Genomic DNA, 24,767 nt, shown 5'->3' with positions numbered 1-24,767 from the left:
CTCATTTATACTAGTATTGCTTATATACTATTGTCATAAATTAAATTTTAAAATTATTTTTAACTTTTTAGTTTGATAATCTTTAAAAGCATGTTTCTTTAGTTTTTTAAACTATATTTATTTCTAACATAAGTTGGGTGTGTTTGTTGTGGGAAAGTGATCCTTACACAAACGAGTGAAGGCGAGCCATTGGGGGTGGCTTCAAATCGGTCCAGCGATAATTGACTTGTACAAGAAGATAATCAGACTGAAAATTAGGAACAACAGCTTCACTAAAATGTGCGATATGAGTAGGCTATATCCAATATTCTATTTAGGAAGTTTTAAAATATTTTATTGAAGTGTGAAATTTCGTTACAACCGGTATAATAAGTGGAAGCAAGGACTCCTCAAAGTGTAACGAACAGGGGAAAAGGGGAGGGGGGATCTGTATGCATGTTAACGTGGTTTGTGAAACCTTTTTTTTTCTCTTCAGCTAAATGTTACGCCATATTGGTTAGACGCTGAAAACATTGGCCGAAGTGTAGTGTTTGCATTATGAAAACAGTTTTAGAATGACAGTTTTTTTTTTTTTTTTTTTTAAAGAAAGGGACTGCTTTTAACGACGGAGGTTCTAATTCATACTTGATTAATCATCATCGTCAGACTTTATCTAGCACCATTTCCGCAACGATTTTGGGCGGAACAATTTTGGTGATGGTGAGTTTTTGTAAGTGACATTTAATTACGTGTCAGCATGTCGTCTCCTGGCTATTCCTGACTCCATGGTGACTAAAAGGACAGTAGTGCTCAACTAAGGGTGGTCGACGGAAGAGGGTTGGTGAATGGAAAAAGGAAGGGGGGGGGGGGGTCTAGCGACCTGAACTCAAAACACTCGGGGCAGTGACGCTACAGTACTGCATTTTTCGCTACCGCGCTAGGATGACAAGAGAGATCTCTCGTAAAAAATTAAATTATAATCGTGAAATATGATTTGATATTTAAAACATTCTCTCTTCCCATATGAACCCACAGTTGAGAGTTGCCCTTTTCGTGCCGCTCAAACGAGTCTTCGCTTTGCCCTACCCAAGTTGCTGCAAAGAAGATTCACGCATAAAAAATTAATCGTGTTTTCTATATACGGGTCTATCTGACAAAATTTTCGGATTACTTAGAAGCAGGAAAAAGAAAATCGAAATACAAGATGTTGAAATTTATTTTGTTTTTTTGTGTCTTGATTAATTTAGTAACGGGTATTCTAGCTTGTTATTATTTTTTTAACTTCTTGAGTTTCTTGCGAAGTTTATAAACCAGAGAGTTGAAAGTGGGAGGAATAAAGAAGAGAGAGAGAGAGAATATATACAGGAATCTCTCCTCTTTCCTGGCTGCGGCCCTGATTAGCGATAAAACTTATTATTTATTGCTCCACTGGCAGACTTTTATTGACTTAAGAGGGAAATTCATTTTATTAAAGATGGTTTATTATGCACCAATTATCGTCGCCTAGCACTTATAAGCCAATAAATAATAGCGTTATTATTGACTGAAATATCGAAGAAAAGTTTTCATAAATTTTAAACTTGAACTCCATCATAAGAATGCAAACTTTACTTAGAACAAAAGATAAATTACCGCGAGCTTTATTTTTGCGCAATCATGCAAGTTACCAAATTCTTCAATGGAAAAACGTAATTTTTTTTTCTTCACAGCAGCACATTTGTAAACCAGAAAAACCACAAGATGAAAAAAAAATCAGGTTTTATACGCATTTGTAAACCAAAAGTCACACTTTTTTATTTACAAGCAATTAGCTCATTCATTTGGTTTTTATTAAAATCAAACACTAATATTTTTTTCATAATTTTATTATAAAATATTTTATACAAAAGTTATAAAAAAAATTAAGAAAACATTCACATCATTTGCAAAATCAATTAGCACTTTGCAAGCAGGTTTGTTAGGAGATTTTTGGAGTTTCGATTCTTGTGAATCTTGAATGGCGGAGAATTCAGCTGCTTTCTATTTTCCTTTCTTCTTTCGAATTTTCTCTTCTTCCTAAAAAAAAAAGAAGAAGATCCTGATTGTAACATCCTATTATACCAATCATACGTGAGCTGTTCACAAACAAACCTGTCAAACGTTAAAAAGGCATTCGAGTTAGAAATCAAGTTTTGAAGTTCATTGATTAAGAAGTGGTTTCAAACGGTTGTCACAAGTGGAAATTACCGTTTGAAAGCGAATATTTAAAAAGTCATTGGATCACGGTCGAGCTGGAATCACGGTAGAGCTATAGAGGTACCTTGGGATTGGACGCTACGAAAATGAAATACTGTTCTAACCAATCGCGTTCGACACATCTGTAACGTCAGCGCGACAAAAATGGCGGACATGACAGACTTTTCTTTTATTTTATCAGTAGTATATGAATGTTTGTCCTGCGCCAGGGTTCGGATTGACAAGCGAGGAGCCGATGTCCGCCATGATGGATTGGAATTTCACGGCGGTCGTCTTGGATGCAATATTGTGCAACTCCTCTGCTATCATGGATTTTATTACGTTAACATATTTTACTTCTTACGATTACACACTACCAACTATAAGCAGCGTACATTTTTCTACCATAATAAACGAACAATTGTGTTAAGTGTTTGTTGATAAAATTATCAAGGTGTTGATACAGTATGTTGATAGAACAATGTCCCGGTTATAAAATTTAATAATATTAACTATAGGCGTTTTGTAGTGTGTTGGTTCAAGGTCACAATAAAAAAGTAACTCGAACAGTTTTAGATAAGCACATGCGCGAATATACTGCTTTTATTGTTTTCTCGCTTGCAGCGCGAAAGAATGGCTCTTTCCCCAATTAGCAGAGGGCAACAGGATGGAGCCCCTCCACATTGAAGTCTCTTTGTACAAAATGGTTGAATGTAGGAGTCCCTAATTGGATTTGTCGTAATTGTCGAGACGACAGAGATTTTTTTTTTTTTCGCTGGTCCCCACGTTCATAAACACCGTGCGATTTTTTTCCCCTTTGGGGGTTTACGAAAGATCGCGTCTACGTTCCACCGCTACCAAATGATCTTCCCGAGTTGAGGCACAGAACTGAAAAGGCTTCAATTACTCCGGACGTGTTAACCAAATTTGTGTGGGAAAAATTGGTCTTAAGGTTGGATGTGTGCTGTATAACTAGGGTGCACATATTGAACACTTGTAAAAAAAAAACTAGGTTAGTTTACCTTCAATGTGCTGTATGATTCGTTTTAAATAGTCTAAATTAAACTGTTATAATGTAACATCGAAACTGGGATGTTGTTTTATCAGGGCCGGATTTAGAGGTCTGGAGGCCTCGGGGCAACAGAGGAGCCCCAAATTATTTTCCAAATAAAATGAACAATTTTTTTCAGTCGAGTTTTTCAATAAATAATTTATTGTGAAATCAAGTAGATTCTCTTAGTATTTAAAAAACATACATAAATATAATCGGAGACAAGAATTATATGAAATTAAACTTTAGTGTTAATGAATATTTCTGTTAATATTTAACAATAATATAATCATGAATGTAAAAAGTAGTGTAGGTAAAAGTAAAACAGCGAAAAAAGAATATGAAAGGAAAAGATGTTTACTAGTGTTTACTTGTCGGAATTTAAAAGATTTTTTTCCCGAAGTCTCTATTGTGGTTTTTGGGGGCCCTCCGTTTGTGGAGGCCCCGGGGCTTTCGCCCCGGTTGACCTCCCCTAAATCCGGCCCTGTGTTTTATCTTTGAATATATATACTGTATAGAAGTCGCCAGCCCAGGTTAAAATTTCTAATACGGTTTTGAGGTAGTTGGTTAATTCACCGCCGCAATCGCCACCATCTCTAGGGCATCGACTTGTGGTGGTCCCTAGCGGACAAGTTTCGAACTGTTCAAACACCCCTTCCCCCTCCCGTTGAAAGACCTTGAGCTGCAGTGAATGATGGATGAGGGGTGCGGGGTATGACAGCAGGCGACAGCGCTGCGCTCTAACGTGTAAATAACAACTAAGACGATACAGGGCGTTACGGCAGCGCACTGCAGCGGTGAAGTTCCCGAGCTGCTCATCATACGCTCCTGAAAAACGTAGAGTAAATCCTATCCACTCGCGACTTCTATACAGTATATATATATTCAAAGGTTTTATGGACATCCTGTGCCAAGTCGACTGTGGCCGGGGGCCTTACCTGTCAGCAGTATCTTCTGAAGGGCGTTGAGCGGCGACTCGAATGTCAAGGTTAGCAGCAGGCCGGCCGAGTAGGTCATAACCAAGTACATTACTGAGGTCTGCGTCTGTAACAGGTGCGGGACGAACAAGGATAAAATAAATGAATCGACGAGTGTTCAAAGCGGACGGCGACGTTAGGTTCGCATCAAGATGCGGCGAGAGGTGTCGAGATGAGACTTGAGTGCGTCGGCGGAGAAACCCGGGAGCACTCCGAAGAAATCCCACAGCCACGTTTTCCAACTTGCAAAAAAAAAAAAAAGAAGAGGCAAGACATCGCCGGGAATAGAACCCAAACCCTATCGGTGGGACACAATTCAAATCAGTTGATTTTTATTTCACTTATATTTTTTTCTCTCTTTACAATGTTTGCATGTATCACATGGACACACCCACTTTTGCCATAATTTTACAGTTTGTATACATTATTTACTTTACACAGTAAAATAAAATTTTAAAATCCTTTTGTATATTTTGTGGGAGCCTATGTATTGGCTCTATGTCTCTTTGGGCATTACTAGGTTCATGTTACATGTACAATTGATTATATATCACATTATTTACAAACACTACTCTTTGTTAAACAGCAATCGTTGCACAAGAATATATTTCTCTATCACTTTTTGTTGTTACTAATATATTTACGCTCATGGCGCTATGATGGGTGTCCATTGCCGAAAAGTTTGGCTGCCCATTCAGGGTGGTCTACCAGGATTCTGTATAGTCTGCTTGGGTTCAGGGTGGTCTACCGGGGTTCAAGATGGTCTACCAGGGTTCAGGCCGGTCTACCGGTGTTTAGGGTGGTCTACCAGGATTCAGGCTGGTATACCGGGGTTCAGTACCTATAGTCTGTCTAGGTTCAGAGTGGTCTATCGGGTTTCAGGATAGTCTACCGGTGTTTTCAGGATGGTCTACCGGTGTTCAGGGTGGTACAACAGGAAAAAAACATTTTTTCCAAATTTCTCATTCCAAATTTTACTTTAAAAACTACAATTTTTCAGATAAATATTTTTTTTTTAACTTTTCATTGTTTTATAATGTTTTATCCAAAAAAACTGTTGTAGTCTATGAATTATGTCTGGCAACATAGCACACATAGACAAGGTCGGAGCTGATGGCAGAACTCGTGCCTTGAAGAGGGAAAGTGAAGGCCCATTTAAGTGCGCACAGCAAACTGAAGTACGAAATGCTCCGCAGCTGATGACGTCCAGAGAGTTAGTTACTCACCATGAGGTACTCGTCGACGTAAGTGGGTGCCCTGGTGGACCCCAGGTTGTAGAGGATCACAATGCCGTTGACAAGGTAGGCGCTGTACGTCACTCGGCTGAACGGAACTATCCACTTGTAGGAGAGGAGTCTATTTAAGGTACCTGCGGGCATCCAATAACCACGTTCATGTCCAAAGCACGGGGATATTGGCTCAACGGGTGTAGTAGTACCATAAATAATTTTGCTTCTATATTGCCATGTTTTTTTTTGGTTTATCACTTTAAATGGATCAATAATTACTCATGTTCAACTGCTGTTGAATTCATATAACCATTTATAAATTGTTTATTTTGTGATTTTTTTTGAGAAGCTTAAACGTGAATTTTCATTTCAACGCCCGTAAGAACAATGACCATGTAATCCGGTGGTGTACAGTATGAATTAAACATACCAACGTATTTTACTTCTTTAAAAAAAAATGTATTTTTGGGGTGTCATTCTTAAACGAATAAAAAATTATATTTCCCAAAATAATATTAAATTGGGTTTTTCAAAGTTCTGGGTAAATTGTTTTTTTTTTTTTTTTTTCTTGATTTGTAAACTATTTACTTGAATTTAAAAGTGTTAAGACACGGGCTACGTACAAACGTTATTTTAAAATTGTGTTTGACTGATTTCGTGCTTTTCATGCTCTCAGTTCAGGTCAGAATTGAAATATGATTTGGTCTTTCAACGTTCTCCGTAAGTAGTAACTAAATTTATGTAATTCATTCAATTAAAATTACAGAGAAAACGTCAAGTAGACATCAAGATTATTAGATACATATGAGGGTTGATGAGATGTGAATTGAGAATTGGCTGAATGAATGTGTGTGGGATGTGGGAGTAACTTGATTAAAATAAACCGTCTTGCAGCATCTTCTGCCACGTTTCCCCTTCCTGTTGAAAACCTGGGTTTCAAACCACCGGGCATCGAATACTGATCACCCGTGGTGGAATTTTGAGAGATTCTGTATTTTATTTTATGATTTTTGTTTTTCTTTATTTTTTAAGCACGTACACTAATACAAAGCATCTATCTCTCTATATATACCCCTCTATAAATATAAAAATATATCTCTGTATATATAAATTTCTATATATCTCTCTATGTTTCTATCTGTATCTCAATATATCTCCCTATCTCTTTCGCTCTCTCTCCCTCCCTCTCTCTCTCTCTCTCTCTCTCTCTCTCTCTCTCTATATATATATATATATATATATCCATCGTTCTATCTCTATATATCTCCCTCTCTTTATTTATCTCTAACTCTCTTGAGTCTATATCTTCCTATCTATATATTTACCTTTACCAAACAGAAGACGAACACACAAACATTCATTTGTATAGGTAACCTATCTTTTTTATTTATATTTTAACCTGTCACAGGTGTGGCGTGTATATTAAAAAAACGCATTAATTCGAATGCAACGTTGTGTCAAAATTTTAATGCAATCGGTGAAGAATTTTTAGAGAGTTAAGATTATAAACGAACGAGCTTTTACATTTTTATTTATATATGTGAGCCAACTATCTCCCCTTTAATTACTTACTGTTGACAAGTATGAGAAACTTTAAAAAAAAAAAAAAAATCGACCATTCCCTGACTGCTTGACAAGAGATGCGAATACAAATTCACACCCATGCCTCACCCGGGACTCGAACCCGGAGCCCATCGCATCGAAAGCCGGTGCGCGTCCAACTGCGATGCGATCACGCATCCTCTCGGCCAACGGAGTATTCCCACGAAGCTCGCATTATTAAAATTTGGGCGCCACTTTATGCGTCTGTAGATCTGCAGAGTTGATTTCCTGGTCATATGTTTCTGAGCAAAGGTTGATTTTTTTTGTTGCATTTCCTGCCACCCATTAAATTAATTCATCGCAGTTTTAGAGCATTCTATAGGTCTGGACCACCATGTATCGATTAATCCATCGCGTAAGACTCTTGGGCCGCAGATTTTTGCGGGGCGAATTATACAGATTCGCCCCCCTTTAACTGAAAGGTGGTGATGTAATGAGGTGTTCGGAAATGGCATGTAGGGCGTGAGGGTGTACGCAAATCCATGCGGTACCTGTAGCCACTGCTGTTGAATACTCTCGCCGGAGACAAGCTGCAGCGCGTAGGTGAAACGTACTGGTCAGAACTAGTTTCTACTGTACGTACCATAAATGTGGCGCATGGTACCATAATTATGGTACGCATAACATAAATATGGTGCGCTGAAGAAGAAAATAGCGAGAAATTATTGTACGCTGAATGGGAGCCAGGAGGCGGCGGTCAACCAGCCCAGCGTCAATCGTGCAGTGCCTTTAGTGAAGCGCGAGGGGGTAAACTACCGGTTAGAACTCGTTTCTATGGTACGTACCATAAATACTGCACCCGATACCATAATTATGGTATGCATAACATAAATATGGTATGCTGAAGGGGGAAGTAGCTAGAAATTATTGTATGCTGAATTGGAGAGATTATCGAATGCCCTTCTGGCCTTACAACCTCCCCCCGGAGGGTTCGCCTGCACCTATCATCTGTTGTATGATGTCACGACAATTAATGCTTTATTGTGAGGAGGGGAATAGGCGTGTTTTCACCTCCGTGGCCGGTGGCGCAGGCGAAGATGAGCCAGGAGACGGCGGCGGACCAGCCCAGCTTGTCGAAGGCGGCGAACAGCGCGGCTTCGAGCGCGCGGTACCGGTAGCCACGGCGGTAGAACGTGCACGCCGAGAACATGCTGCACAGCGCGAGGGCACCAGCCGCGGCCCAGCCCGACCACAGCGCCGCCTGCGGTCAGCACACGCGCGCAGTCACACGTCACAGTTAACGGCGTTACGTTACAGTTATCAGACAGTGCCAGAAAGCAGTACGAGTCGGACATTAACGAATAAGTAAAGAAAAAAAACTTTAAGTACCAATCAGATTGATTCAAATACATATTTTCACTGAATAAAGGTTTAACTCACCTTGTTCAGTTTTATTCCTTTCGTTCGAAAGCGGTGCACAAGGCAGCCAAGAACTATCCCGACGATGTAAGGAGTTGCCTTGAAGTGGCTCTTGATGTATATGTTCTCGAAGTACGGGTTCAGCGTGATGTCATCCATTTCTCTGCAAGGACACGACGATAAAACACTTGGATCCTGATGACGCATACTTATTATTGGTACACGATGAAGAACTATAACATAGTAACAAGTGTTCTGCTATATTAAAATTCTAATGATGCCTGGCTATGCATTATTGACACCCAACTTCATTTATGTAAAACATCCCACGCCCGAACAGCACCACCTGAATACCAGAGGTTATGGGCGGCATTCTGTGGGCTTAGGACTCCTGGCGAGCCCAAGATTCGAACCACAACAGAGCATTCGAACCTGATGGCTCGCACTGGCTGTGATGATAATACATCAGTTTGCGGCGCACATGTCGTGGACTGTGTGTAAGCATAAGCAGGTACATGCTTCTTAGCTAACGACGAGAATCTCCTGGACCAACCATTAAACACTTATCACGCTCCTGCTGATTTTAAAACATCAATCAATAGATCTCTCTTAGTTATTGGTCTTCTAAAGATCCATAGTGGGTCGGGCAACATGAAATTCAAGTTTCGTCTCAAAGTACAATCGTCTTTAGACGCTACACGATTTTCATGCCAACATTCACGAACATCTAACCCGGGCTCGAGAAACCATTACTCTTACTAAAGTACAAAAAAATGTCTGCCAAAAGTTACAAAGACTTCTATACAGGGTTTTTGACATGTTGAACTTGTACTAATCTCTCTTTCCTCTTGCAGCTTCGGCAGTCAAAGGCCTCTTGGTGAACTATATTCCGTAACAAAACAGTAACGAGTCGAGTATGATACCTCCTGGACTTCGGTCCTAAGGTGATTTTGAAACACATACAACTCCGAAAGGAGCCTATGCATAAACAACCCTGATTTTTTTCACCCACGCATGTGTCTTAAGGGTTTCGCTGGAACGGCTCACACAGCTTTACAACACCCGAGATTAACTAGGTCACTTGCAATTTCAGCACACTTACAAGCCTCTAATGCCCACCAACACGGCTCTATACATCACGCCAGTCAGCCGACCTGACTGGTTGGGGAGCTTCCCTCTCCAGCCGACGACATGAAAAGTTAATTTATCTTTATCATTGCACTACAAACCAGTGCGCACACAGGCCCGTGTGCCAAACTCATCAAAAAGAACCCGTGCCCTGCCTGTTTGATCCAAATGATTCTAACAAAAGTGTTGGGGGTGCACCTGAATTACAGAGCACTTAAGCGAGTTACATAATCTCCTATTTCTGGCCTCGCACACACTAAATGCCCCGGATGGCAAATTAATGGATCGGCGGCAGTGTCCTCTGTCAGTCTGTTTGTGCCTGGTGACAGGAACAGATGTCAGTTCGGGAAACATCGCAACTGTTTGTCTGTCTTAGGAAGTCTTCTGTGTTCGTCTGTGCCATTGTCGTTGTGTTGTCCAGAAAATTTGTTTATTTTCATCGCTGAGTTTGCCTCTGCATTGCTGCATTGTCATGGAGTTGTCCATGTTATCTATTTTGTATCATCGTCGGGTTCGTCTGTTTGTCACTATGTTGTCCACGATTGTTGTTTGGCTGTATTTTCTGTTATTGTTACAGCTTTCAGGCTGTTGTCGGCCCACTGTGTGTCTGTGCCGTGATATTTTTTTCCGACTAATTCCTGTCTGTGTGTTTAAAATTTTACATCAGCTGATTTTGGTTGTTTTATGTTTTTTTTTTGTATTCATATTTCCTGTTCATTCTTGTGGTTTCTCTGTGACATACGGTTAAAACCAGCAATAGCACACGTTCATGAGAAATCTTTGTTATGACAGTGTTGGTCGAAAATTGACAACTGTTTCAGTGGTTTCCATTTGTTACATTTACGTATACTGCAGGATGGTCAGACGGACAGCGAAATGTAAAAAAAAATACTGCACGTCTGTGTTTAGTGTTCGCATCATTGCGAAATGGGTGCTGAGGCGATCCTTACGGGCGGAACATCATGAGCAGAGGGTCGAGCCGGTAGAGCAGAGTGCTGAGGAAGTTTGCGGCGACGGACGCCAGGAGCGCCAGCGCCATCAAGGTGTAGCCGGTGACGGGCCACCTCCAGATGACGTAGACCAGCGGCAGTCCCGCGAGGAACATGTGGAAGTCCGCCGCCACGTACCACGACTGGAACATGCACTGCGAACACACGCGCGAGACATCACCTCCCAACCTCCCAAAGAGACCGAGTCTTCATTGGCCAGGGAGTACGCTAACTGCTTCCGCGTCGAGGTCGTTGTCTGTGGACTTGATGGTGTGCCCAAAATTTTGGCACGTGTTATTACAGTATTTTCTAGATGGGGTCCTCCTCTGAGCCAAACATGGAGTGCCCAACATTTCGGCATGTGTTATTATGGTATTTTCTAGATGGGGTCCTCCTCTGAGCCAAACCTGGAGTACCCAACATTTCGGCATGTGTTATTACGGTATTTTCAAGATGGGGTCCTCCTCTGAGCCAAACATGGAGTGCCCAACATTTCGGCATGTGTTATTACGGTATTTTCAAGATGGGGTCCTCCTCTGAGCCAAACATGGAGTACCCAACATTTCGGCATGTGTTATTACGGTATTTTCAAGATGCGGTCCTCTTCTGAGCCAAACCTGGAGTACCCAACATTTCGGCATGTGTTATTACGGTATATTCAAGATGGGGTCCTCCTCTGAGCCAAACATGGAGTGCCCAACATTTCGGCATGTGTTATTACGGTATTTTCAAGATGGGGTCCTCCTCTGAGCCAAACATGGTGTGCCCAACATTTCGGCATGTCTTATTACGGTATTTTCAAGATGGGGTCCTCCTCTGAGCCAAACATGGTGTGCCCAAAATTTCGGCTCGTGTTATTACGGTATTTTCAAGATGGGGTCCTCCTCTGAGCCAAACATGGAGTGCCCAACATTTCGGCATGTGTTATTATGGTATTTTCAAGATAGGATCCTCCTCTGAGCCAAACATGGTGTGCTCAAAATTTCGGCTCGTGTTATTATGTATTTTCAAGATGGGGTCCTCCTCTGAGCCAAAACACACATTCGCTGAATTGGTTAAGGGGGAGGGGGATGGGTGGCAAATATGCTGGGGTGGATTGCCTCAATCTGCAGTCATACCTCTTCCCCAAACACTTCCGAGTCACGATATAATGGCGTATCCATTTACCCATGGTGTTAGGAGGCCATGTCGAAACCAGTACCTAATCATACAGGGATAATTAGGCATGTAATAAATTGCCATTGGATAACGGAATGATATCTTCAAAAAGGACATAATAACTGAAGGTTCAAAAAAATCACTAAATAAACTCGTGAACTTTTCCTATCCCAAAGAATTACAAAGTATCATGTATAAACTCGGTGGATAATTATGAACAAATATATTAATTATTGAAAAAATATTTCATACTAATATAATCTCCACAACATTAGTTTGTACTCGTTCACTCATTGGAAGAAGTATTTTGAACACAGTTGCGTCCTCACTGGCTCAGTGAAGTGCATAATAAGATTTTCCTATCAAGAAGAGTCATTGAAGAATACAAACTTAAGCATAAAACTAGAGATAGTTCTATTCAATGAAATTAGTATTTGAATAATTGTAAACTCATTCCTCTATGTAATTCTTTGCTCAAAAAATACTTTGGCTTATCTCACTATCATACGCCGTCTGGTACCTTTAAGTGTCTGAGGGTAAGTTAAACTTAACGATTCTCTTGCGCTCGTGTACGTTTGAGACCGCACATTAAAATGTTTTTTTTTTTCTTCTCTTATTTAATCTCTTATGTTTCATTGTCACTACCAACGCATTAGTTTTTAGCATTTTTCTCTTTTTCTTACTGTATCTAACTCGACCCCGTGACCGTGTATAATGTTTTCCAGCGGTTTTTAAACCGATGATAAATCGAGACAAATTGTATCTGAATTTATGTTGGTTTCTCAAAGTATAAAAAAAACTGTGCAAAAATTTCAACTTCTTGCTTGAATAAAAAAATAATAACCAAAAATTGTGACCCCCCCCCCCCCCCCCCCCTTGATGTCCTGTTCAATACCTATTTCAACTCATGATTCCGTATTAGGAAGAAAAACAAAATTCAATGATTTGTATTGCCATGTTTGATCGGAATCAATTATAAAACTTGAAGTAGCTTGGCTTATGGGTTGTAGCCGTGTCCTTGGCGAATATAATTCACCGACGTTTCGGTTGACATTGCAGTCGCCATCATATCAGGAAGCAGTTACTACGACTTGCGACCACGACTGCAATGTCGACCAAAACGTCTGTGAATTATTTGCCAAAGGGCACAGCCTACAACCCCAGAAGCCAAGCTACTTCAGACAGTGGTACGTGAAAGCCTGCGAACATTATTAATTATAAAACTTACCCCGAGGATAATTTCTTAGGAAGGAATATCAAAATATCCTAAAAATTAAATCAGCAAAAACCATCTTCGAAATTTAAGCTACAGGTCGGGTTAATAATGACTCGATGTAAGCTTTTGGTCATACGCCATTTCTAAGCACATTTATATCTGTAGAGGAAACTACAAAAAAAAAAAAAAAAACCAAAAGACAAAAACACAAATTAAGCAAAAAAAATTGCTGTTGTCAACAGGATATAAACACCACATAGCAATGGTGTATGTCCAAAAGCTTGCATCAAGTCATGCACTCCCATTGCACAAATCTTTCAAAGATGATATCGGGTTAATAATGTTGTTTGAAAGAGTTCAGGCCCAGGACCTCCACCGATGCTACACCTTTCGGCACTGACCATGCTGCCGGTGCCTACGTAGTTGTTGACGTAGAGGAGGTTGGCCCACCATGAGGTCAGACAGCGGTCCCGCTCCAGTCCCATCCTGGAGTCCCACAGCGGGCCGGAGCCCACGTGGTAGAACACTGTGGCGTAGAAAGCCACCACCACGCCGTAGGCCGGGGTCAGCCTGGAAAAAACCCATGGCTCGCGTTGAACTACATGCGATTCGCGTCCAGAAATGTAATCGAAAACACAGTTTGCTTATTATATTTATCGCGCCGTGTCTTGAGTTTTGTAGTGTAAGTGTGTTTCCAAACACAAGAACACGTGAATTTGCTCATTACCGAGGTTAGATGTAGCAGATCTCTGGAGAGAACTGAAAAAAATACTCGCTCACATTTTCTTCTTCTTTGGCGTTCCCGTTAAAATGATATCGACTATCGACAACCCGGCGTGATCGTGGTATCGATCACACCGCAGTTAAGACTTTTAACTGTGTTTTAATTTTCTTTTTCTTTTTCACATCATGTCCATTATCCCCGCAAGAATGAGCCCAGTTGTTTACCTTGTGTCTATGCAGGGTTTTTACCTGGGCGCAACTTAACTGGTCATCATCTAATATCTAAGATAAGGAACTTAGTCATGCCACCAATCGCTGCTATTGCTGATCTATCCCAAAAAACAAAGCACACGAAGAAGCATGCAATATCTGGTCCATCCATGCATTTTGAAATGTCAACGGAGCACCCTACCATGTTTTGGATAGTGCGAACGCTGTTCAATGATTGCATGAATTGAAATTCAACGTGTTTTTTTTTGTAAAGCAATTGCTCGTGCTACAGCTTTGTATCCGTTACATAAATATTAATACTATAAAATATTAGTTCTTACCAATTATTTCAATTTCTTGAGCAAATTTTGAGATTTTACTTGTCAACATTTTTTTAACTGATTCGGACCTGAACTTGATCATGTGAAATGGCCATTAATTTACCAGGTGATTTTAAGTAGTATTGGTTCACGAAACTACCACATAAATCTTGCGTTATGGGCGCTTCAAATATAACTTTAATGGTGGGTACCATATATACTACAGAATAATACATGAGTAGACTGTTTTTTTTCGCTCCAGTCCGATAAAAGCAATAAATGTTTTTCATTATCAGCATCATGGTAACCCACTGGCTAATTCCTACAGCTTAGTTTATATAGCCACGCGTTCTAAATAATTTTATTTAAAAAAAACTTGAAACCAGAAGGAATATAAATATAATAGAGTGGATGGATTTAGTTGAAAACATCAGTAATTTATTTCTGCTTATGTTTATTGTTCTAAGCTAGAAGAGTAAGCAGATATGGCTAACATGTAAACACGTTAATCGTAAAAATTAACCTTTGGGAGAAGGTTGGTAAGTCCAGCTTACTGTTTCATCATATAGGCCTACAGTAGAGTCATGTATAGGATTTAAAAAAAAAAAACTTCTTTCCGGAGAGAAGTCAGAAAGTGATGAGCATATTCCCCGTGAATCACTAGGTCGACATGCCAACTATTATGAGAGTGAGGGAGTGAACATAAATTTTGATACCTTTGAATAAATTTTATTGCTAGGTAAAATGTTGAATGATTATATTATTGATATTGCTAAAGCCAAAATATTGCATTGATGTAAAAAAAAACAGATACAGAATCAAAAACAAGATCTGTATCAAATATAGTCTCGAACATTGTTTATCTTGTGGAAAAGTTTATTTATATATGTATATATTCCATGCGTTCACTCATCGTTCATCCGATTGAGTTCTAACTTTGTACAGTTGTTGTTAGCACTTTCGCGAAAAAACTATCAACTTACAATGTACTATCAATTAACAATAGGTGGCGCGCGTATCGTACATGATGTTACTGTGTACTGTAAGTGTAACAGTGTACGGTCAACATACAATTTACCATCAACGTACAATAGGAGATGCACTTGTCCTATCGGATAATTGCCAGTAAGTAATTTACAATAGTTCCTCTTTTATTTGGTCCGAATAATAATTGAAAAGAGAAAATTAATTAAATTAACAAACAATTATTGTCTTATATCTATTTTGTGCAAGTAAATGTGTCTGCTTTATATATGCGCACATACTTCAAACAAATATAAAAATAATAATTAAAAAGGCATTGCAAACTCAAGCTGGGCATTACCTGGCATAGAAAATACGGAGTATAGAAGTGACTCTTTCTAGCCCGAACTGAAAGCGTATTACAGCGCTGCGGTGTCAGTTTTCCAAACTAAAAATTTTTTTGGCGGGAACTTTGAATGTAATGTTTATTTACCAACATTGTTGTTTATCATAGTGCATATTAATTTGATAAAAAACGGAAATTAGATAATGCACAATTTTGACTCGCGACGTTTATTATACTTATTGCGAATTATTTATATAAACCTTATTTTTTTAAGCACATAGTCACACAAAACATTCAACTAAACAGTTTAATTTCACTTATTCCTTCATTATCCAACAAACTTTTGCATCATAATGTTTGTGTTTAATGATAGGACCAGGCGATGGGTACGCAGAAATCCGGGAAACAAATGAAGGAGTGGAGGTAAGAGACATCATGGAGTTAGGAATTGCAAGGCGACGACATGATGTGACGTAGTTGAAGTCACTTTTCACTTCGCCACCGCCATATTGTTCCGCCCAAAAACATTGCGGGAAAACGGTGCTTGATAACTTCTGATGGTAGCAGTGGCGTAGCCAGGATTTGTGTATGGGGGTTGTTAAGAAGCATGGACCACCCCCCACCCCCCCCCCCCCCCCGTATTAAAGCGGGCGGTCCGGGGGTCCTCCCCCGGGAAAATTAGGATTTTTAGGTGTAAAATAGTGCCATTTTAGCAGTTTTCTGTTCTTAAATTTAAATATTGTAATGGTAAAAATTGTATTAATTTTAACATGAAATTTGTTTGAGTGATGAATAAGAAATTAATTAAAGATTTGGAGCTAAGGGGGGGGGGGGTCTGAACCCCCTAACCCCCCCCCCCCCCCTGGTTACGCCCCTGGATGGTAGTAAGTATGAATTACAATCTCCGTCGTTAAAAACAGTTACTTCCATAAAAACAAGTCAGTTAAGACTGTTTTTTCACAACGCAACCACACCATTTCGGCCGATTTTCTCTAGGTGTCTTACCAATACGGCGTAACAATTGACTTAATAAAAAAAACAGCTTCACACAATCATGTAATCATACAGACGTGACTAACCCCTGAGAGACATACACTTTGTCTCCCCAGGTTTACTTTCAGGGGGAGGGAGGAGGGGGGAGGAAAGCGTTTCTGCCCCTCTCTATTGGCATGGCCATGCACTATGCTAACCAACCAAACCACCACTGCTTTATGGAAAAAATAATAATTATCTTGCAAACTAAATCTTTTAGTTACCTAAAGTATCGCAAGAAGATTGCAAGAGGAAAATTTATCGTCTTCTTCTTGTCTAGCTCTTGCAGCATCATCAGGCACATGAGGAAGCCTCCGAAGAGCAGGAATCCGTCAACGAAGAGCTGGTTGTTATTGTAAGGATCGATGTGGATTGCCATCTGCAACTGAGATTTTAAAAAAAGTTCAAGGAACTTCTTATACTCTCAAAGAGTAAGTGATTACGATTTTAAATTAGAGCTGTAATAACTTGTGTGTATAGGAGTAGACATAATTATTCTACTCGGCATAAACTTAATATAATTTTACTATTACTTGCTTTAAAAAATTATCCTTGCAGATATCTTTAAAATGTTTGGTTATACCCAAAATCCTGCTTAATTTTTTTTCTTTCTTCTTACTTAATAAATATAATAAATTGCTTGACATATCATGTCTGGGTATGTATAAAATAATTAATGTAATATTTGTAATTCAGATTATCTGAAATTTTTTTATCAATGTTTGTTTATACTTCAAAGGTATATGTATGTAAAACTAATATGTATGTGTATTTAAAACTGTGTATGTAAAACTGTATGTATATATATAACTGTAAATATGTAAATGACATGTTCCATAACCTTATGGTTTCTACCAAAAAAAGGTTCAATGGAACACAAATAAATAAATAAAATAAATAAATAAAAACCTCTAATTTCTCTTTTTAAAAAATATTAGAAAATATTTTTTTATATAATATTCTATCGCTGGCTTGGTTAAAAGATAGATTCCTCTAGTATATTAAGATTTTTTATTTAAATCGTAATGGCTAATAGGATCTACTTTTATTTTTCATTATCATTTAAAAAAAAAAGCGCGTGTAACTTAGTACATTTGATAGAAGTGAAACGTATTTGTCAATTCAAACCTCGACTCGCAAGAGCTCACTTTATATATCTTTGGCGTCAAAAACGTTTCTTTAGGCTAGTTGGCTATGCAGATTAAACAGGGTGTGAAATTTTGCATGGAAGTTTGTCATTTTATTAAATTAGAAATGTGTCCTTTCTGTGTTTAGGCTTCTGTTTGTAAATAGAAGTCGGTTTTATCAGCGTTTTTGGTAAATGAGGATGAAATACTTTCCCATCGGGCACACAGCTAGTACCATACAAATAAATACGTTATTGTAATTACCTCGTACATTTCCTCTTCGTTTACTATGGGCCCTCCAAGTTGGAAGAGGCTGCTGTGTCCCATCAGGATCAATGTCATGAAGATGAACTTTATGCCGAAAAGACAGTCGAGTCCTTCGTTCGTGGGCTGATACTTCCCGATCTTCCTCAGGTTCTCGGTCAGAGAGAATGCCAGCAGAACCTTGGCGGGCAGACTTGCTAGAAGAAAAAATAAATGTGTGTGTGTGCAAGTCACACACGGTAGAAAAGTCCCTGATTAAAAATACTTATTGAAAAGTGTTGAAAAAACAAGTAAAAGAAATAATGAAATATTATAAATTAAAATAGAACAATAAAATAGAACAACAAGTACGTATTTCAACTAATTTCACGACGCTCACACTGTTTACTTAGCTGCATAGCAAGAGTACCACGCGCATGTGCTTGGGATCTACAGACTCACTCTCTTTCTCTCTCCTACTTTCTACCTTTGTGTATCTTTCTTTCTCTTTCCCTCTTGCTTTGGAATATTGGACGCTACTCGTTGCTAACGCTCGCGCATGCGTTCGAGTGCCACGCATTCACTCTCGCTCTGTCTCTTTCTATTCCCCCTCCCCAGGAGCGTTGAACGTTTAACGCAACCTTGTTGGAAGTCGCATTAGAAGTTTCACTTCAAAAGAAAATTAAAACACCGTTAAAAGTCTTATCTGCGGTTGTGTTCGAGACCACGATCACGTCGGATTGTCGAAAGTCGATATCATTTTAACGGGAACGCCAAAGAAGAAGAAAATGTGGGCGAGTTTTTTTTTTCCAGTTCTCTCCAGAGATCTGCTACATCTAACCTCGGTAATGAGCAAATTCACGTGATATTATGTTGGAAATACACTTACGCTACAAAACGCAGACACAAGCAAACTGTGTTTTCGATTACATTTCTGGACGCGAATCGCATGTAGGTTCCGCACCCAAAGTTCTTAAGAGTTCTGACTGACGAACTCCTAAATTGGAAAAGCTACGTTATAATTATAAGCAAAAGAATTAGTTACAGCTTGTTTCTTATTACGTCTACTTGCTTCAAAATGCAGGTTGAAGTGTTTAAAAACTGCATACTATGCGTATTTTCATTCAATCATTACATATGTCATTATATTCTAGGGGACAAACAACCAAGAATTAAATGCTATTCTCGTTCTGACGACCGAATCATTCCATTCGTAGACTGAAATTTTTAACTATAGGTATAATGAAAAATGAAACGGCTTCGATTAAAGCAAAAATAAATAAAAAGACAGGATAAAATACTAAACCCCGGTCGTGGACCTGATTTTCGATCAGGAATGCTAATAAAATACTGCATAATCGTGTTAAAATTCACTAACAAGTTAATACTATAAAGTTTCCCTTTGGCTTTGTGAGCTTTGTTTCGCGCCATCCGCCACAGATGGCAGCACCGCGGTCACACGTTTCCGTTCCACGAGACTTCCGTTCCCGTTACGAAATTACTCGTACCAAGAGCTAAGGTGTAACAAATCAAAACGTTGCTTCTTCAAAACTTCTTCAAAATATCATTACAAAAATGTACCTGTTTAGTTTTAAAAGCGACCCGACAGGAAACAGGAGATTAAAGCTCCGGAAGAGCCTAAAACGCCGGCAGCGCTGTAGCGTGACGTGGCGGCGAAGGTAAACAGCCGGGATCCACACGAAACATCTGAGCGCGAACTGCTCTCATTCGTGGCCGGGTTACAGGAAATGCCGAACCACAGGCTGAATTTACTCCCTTAGGAGTGGAATTATAATTACATGTAGTGTATGTCACTCTCCGAACCGTAAACTATCTATAAGCAAAAAAAAAAAAAAAATTGGTTGTCTGAAAAGTCGGTTTACGGACGATAGTTTAACGTGACAACGTCATAACAAAACATTGATGAAATAATTGCATACTTTTATGAATAAAATCGAAACTTTTTTATTGAATTATCACTATTTTGTACGGACACAAAGAAGGAGTGAAATGAAATCTACAATTTAATTGGTAAATTTACTTTTATTTGCACTCGTCAAATTCAAGTATGTTTATTACTTTAACGAACAGATTATTTCAACTATACAACGTTTATACATGTTTGCTATTTAACTTCTTCCAATCTGTGTTATTCTGTTAAGGATAGGACGATGATAGGAAAAGTAGGAAACGAATGGGAGTGTTTCAAGTTTAATGTGCCTCGAAAAAGTCAAATTGATGGTTGTTCCAATCGAGTGGAAGAGAGATAAATGCGGCGCAAGCGTACAATGAGCGTAACGGGACACAGCGTAACGGGACACTTTTTCGTGCGTGCAGCCGGCGTTCATCGATTTATTAGACGTCGTCACGTCAAAATGCATATTTATTTATCCACCACATTGTGCTGTCGTCAAAAGAATTCTTGTATCCGTTCACGGATAGTTTCTTTATGAAATCAGCCTGGAAATAAAGGGTTAATTTTAAAAAAGAGTACATCATATCGTACTTACTATTCGGAAACAGCAATAATCATCAGTAAATTCACAACCATGTGGTAACTATGCTATCATGCTTGTTTGTCTGCTCATCATTTCATACCTTTAACGCTGCATCTTTTCAGGAGGCTGAATGCTGTCGCGATGATGATTATGACGGAGTATGCAGCTATAGAAAACCTGCAAAATAATTACGTACTGTTAAGACCTCATAGTTCACATGTTGTATGTGTCATTTAACCTACTTCAAATTTGACAATTCTAAGTTGTGACAATGGACTACGTTATGCTTCTGCCATTGTTGTTCGTGTCATAAGTGTTTGTAAACTTCTTCATGAGAATGTGAGTGTTAGTAAAAAAGAATAGTGTGTTGTTTTCCCAGTGATATTTGGGAAAATGGATACCATTGGTACTAACTTTGATAACAGTCAAATTTGAAACATGTTACGAGATGCAGATCTTACATTGAGTAACATGCATTGAACTTATATTTTTTATGCTACAATTCAGTAACTTAAAATTGCATAACTGAGTTATATACTTGGCCACAAACTTTTCTGAAATGACTGACATTTAAATTTTGGGCTTGGTTGTATGGATCAGCATTTTCTTCTGTCTCTTTTTCTCTCGCTGCCGTTTTACCCCTTACGATATACTTAAACGAGTCGATGTTTGAATTGCCAAAGTAGTTTAATTTATATTTACATGTACTGAGTAACCAGCGCTCTTTTATTCATGAATAAGTTTTCTTTATAATTGAATTTTAAAAGAGAATTGGTTGTCACACTAAAATCTCAGGTAATAGTAGTAGGCTTCTAGAACTTTACATTTTGTATTTAGGTTATTACATAATTGTTTTTTTTTTAACTTTGTTCCTAAATCAAATTTTGATGATTTTGCTAAAACAAATCATAAATACATGTACGTTGATGTTATACATTAAAAAAAACACATTTCAAGACATGCAGTTAACACTTGGAAAGTCGGCATTAAATGTAGACAACTTGGAAGCAATCCCTGCCGCTTCTATCTATGAGGAGTGTCTGGCTATAATGGAGAGGGAAAAACATTATTGTGGCCCTTCAAGGATTACAATAATCCTTCCAAACTAATCTCTCTGTAAACTTATTTTGAATTGTTGTGTAATTATTATTTATATATATTTTTTAAATCCTGGAAGGGTGGGTTCCTGGTTGCGGACCTCCCCCTCCCCCCTTTTTTCCCCCTCTGTTATTATGCACGTATTACTGTACCTGTGCGCCTGTTCTAAGCTATCGTAGTGAATCAATAACAGGAATGACATAAGGAACATAAAAGGTCCTCGTACTTGAACACGCTCAGACAAACCGTTTCTGAGATACAGGCACTCAAAGTCAGAGCATTATGACAATGCGGACAGGTAGGCTACACGCGCAGCCCGCACGTGGTGACATGCGTGTGGGGAAAACTAGCGACAGAGGCGACGCCATGTTTCCTACGTATGCGATGGAATTGCTGTCACCTTTTATTCCCTGCATACGTGTTGTCATGCATCTTAATTGAATCCGGAAGGTCAGCGTTTCATTATTTGTGATTGTTGATTTATCTTCGCTTTACCGTTTCCTCAACACTACATTCACAGTGGTTTTGCGCCCATACTATTGGCAACAGAGGGGTGGTTCATATACCCATTCTTCTTGGTGTAGGTCTGGCTACCTGCATCCGCGAGATTTTCCGCCATTTCATTTACAACCTGTATATTAAGATTTGTAGTCACGGTATCTAAAAACCGGGTGCAAGGTTTTGGAGATATAAAAACACTTGAAAAAACTCCCTATTCAGAACCGCCGATAATTTTCCTGTGGACTGTTCTCGACTTCAAGTTGAGTTAGTTAAAGGACCGAGGATTTAGTTTTGTGATGTACTAAACTTCAAATAATTATGCTTTTGTGCTGATTCTGCCGTTGGATCTGGAGAACTCTGTGAGAAACCCTTCAGTAGAATTATTTTTTTTTTTTTCAAATTCAAATGCTTTTTATTACACGAGTTAGCACTATACAGTTTTGGGTTCCATAAGACATACCAGCACTCAGTGCTCTTTTGTCCAGATTTTGTAGTTTTTACGTATTTACAGTTGTTTACATATTTGGTACACTTTAACATTGAAGGAAAAATTAAAAAAAAAAAAAAAAAACTCCGTTACTGAGAGGTATCAGATGAAAATAGACCCCAGTTGAGACGCCTCGCGAGTCAGTGGACTGATTATTCCGACCTTAACGGCCGGCAATTCTCACATTCCATTACTACATATGCGCCCTTTAGGGTGGAGCGGGAGTAACATCCCAGTTCCGTTTTTAATACATTCCAGAGCATTTTTTTTAAAAAACAGAACTTTTAGGGATCTATCACTCCCTGTTGTTTGATCGGGAGGGTGTTAGAGCTTCGGCAATGACCAGCGAACCCAGCATAGTCACCGCCTCAGCAACCTTTACCTCGATCATATGACCAGAAGACAAGTTGGCTGTGTCCTGAGCCCTAAGACTTTCTCAGCACTGCTGGCGCCTGCCCCGGAGTCAGCGGACAAGCGGAACAGGCGACGTGTATGCCCGCGCATGCAGAGGATCTCGGGGTGTGTGGGGGGGGGGGAGCCTTCGTTTCACAGACGAGAGAGCCAAACGTCCGATCGTGCATCTTCGGTTTTTTTTTTTTTGTTCACTGTAAAAGGTTAGGTTGGCTACATTATACATAAATACTTTAAAACATTTTTGGGCGGTTGATTTGGTTAGGATAGCTACATTAAAAGATACTGTGAAATCATGTTAAACGGTTTCCTAGCCCTGGATAGCTACATATTAAAAAAAAAGGTCATTTGCCAAGCAACCATAAAATTATTTTTACTAGTATTTTTTAATGTAGCTATACTTACCTAATACCTATATAACCAAACATTCCACAATGTTTTAAAGTACTTTATAACGTAGCTAAACCTATCCTCTTCGACCGCAAAAAATTTAATGCCACACATGGTTTATACAATGAGATCAAGGGCGTCGCCAGGGGTGGGTAGGTGGGTAGGGGGCAGTTGCGCCCCCCCCCCCCTTTAGAGCCCTAGAGGTTAAAAAAAAATGTAGCCAAATGCAAAAAAAAAAAATACATACTTTTCCCACAACTTTCCCCCCCCCCTTCCCCGCAACCCTTGGCCATCGGCTGGCGACGCCCTTGAATGAGATAGAACCGGGGGGGGGGGGGGGGGGGGGGAAGCGAGCATGAACTTGGGGGAACTTCGGGCGTGGCTCCCGACCTCGGGGTCCGCCCTTGGAGGTCGCAGAACCAGAAGTTGGGTAGGGGATGAGGGGGGGGGGGGGGGGGTGGCAGGCACTTTAAAACACTATGGACGGTTAGTTAGGTTAGTATAGCTACATTAAAATAAACAGAGAAATATAAATATATGTATATATATAAATAAACCCGAGGTTGGCCGAAGGTGAATATTCGGGCGTGTTCGGGCAGGGACAGAACTTGATGGACATCTTAAGGGGCCCTCGCACTGGCAAAAAATTTCGTTCAATATTTTTGCGCAAAATTATTGAGCTCATTTTTTGTACAACAGTCGCACCTGTGTTTCCGTACCATGTGCGTCTCTGCCTGAGGACGGGAGCAGATAGCAGTTCCCGAAACGTCGCTTGTTTCTGTTTAGGTAAAACTATTGTATTTGTTTGTTTTTTCGTTTTGTCATGTTTTTTGTCTCGCTTCAACTGTTGTGCTGAATTATTTTGGGTTTCAATATTTTTGTGTTGTCATCATTTGTGGGGATTTTTTCGTTCTCTTAGTACATTTTTCTTTGTTTTTTCTTTGTTTGCTGACCATATTCCTGTTTCGGAATATTTTGTGGTGTTCATATCCTTGTTGACAACAGCAATTGTTTGCTTAATTTTGTGTGTTTTTTGTATCTTTTTTTGAGTATTTTTATTTTTATTTTTATTTATTTATTTTATTTATTAGTTTTTCTTCAACAGAAAAAGTTCTTAGCAATGGCGTATGTCCAAAAACTTACATCAAGTCATGCACTCCCATTGCACAAATCTTTTAAAGATAACAATATTGAATGGGTCTGGACCCCTCACACTACGCAAAAAATATTGCGCAAATATTTTGTCAGCCCCCCCCCCCCCCCCCCCCTCACAACGGCATTCCTCACAACGGCATTCTCGTGCTACAAAATATTGACGGGTCCGCAAAAAAAAATTTTTTTTTCAAACTTTCGAAAAAACTTTTGAACACTCCACGGAAAAAATTATTGAAAACCTTTTTTTTTTTTTTTTTTTTTTTTTTTTGCGCAATATATTTCCTCACACTCTCGAATATTTTTTTGTACGAACACGAGACACCTTCAAAATATTTAGTAAAAAAAATTTGTTTTGCCAGTG

The 24,767-nt window shown here is 39.2% G+C and overlaps 1 protein-coding gene across 1 annotated transcript in view; it reads right to left on the bottom strand.

Annotated features, from left to right (window-relative positions):
• Positions 1–1,897: 1,897 nt before the first annotated feature.
• Positions 1,898–24,767, bottom strand: part of LOC134536461 (nose resistant to fluoxetine protein 6-like) — a 44,428-nt gene continuing 21,558 nt past the window's right edge. Inside the window, exons 5-14 of the mRNA XM_063376179.1 lie at positions 20,465–20,541; positions 17,888–18,084; positions 16,721–16,881; positions 13,304–13,472; positions 10,490–10,683; positions 8,433–8,574; positions 8,064–8,253; positions 5,448–5,590; positions 4,183–4,288; positions 1,898–2,034 (exon numbers count right to left, since the gene is read on the bottom strand). Coding sequence (XP_063232249.1) covers positions 1,988–2,034; positions 4,183–4,288; positions 5,448–5,590; positions 8,064–8,253; positions 8,433–8,574; positions 10,490–10,683; positions 13,304–13,472; positions 16,721–16,881; positions 17,888–18,084; positions 20,465–20,541 — 1,426 coding nt within the window. The 3' untranslated portion in view covers positions 1,898–1,987. The remainder of the gene's footprint in view (positions 2,035–4,182; positions 4,289–5,447; positions 5,591–8,063; positions 8,254–8,432; positions 8,575–10,489; positions 10,684–13,303; positions 13,473–16,720; positions 16,882–17,887; positions 18,085–20,464; positions 20,542–24,767) is intronic.

This window comes from Bacillus rossius, chromosome 11, assembly GCF_032445375.1.
Source record: "Bacillus rossius redtenbacheri isolate Brsri chromosome 11, Brsri_v3, whole genome shotgun sequence".
In the NCBI taxonomy this organism is placed as follows: Eukaryota; Metazoa; Arthropoda; class Insecta; order Phasmatodea; family Bacillidae; genus Bacillus; species Bacillus rossius.
Note: the sequence above shows the minus strand (reverse complement) of the source record. Positions and strands in the feature narration are given on the sequence as shown.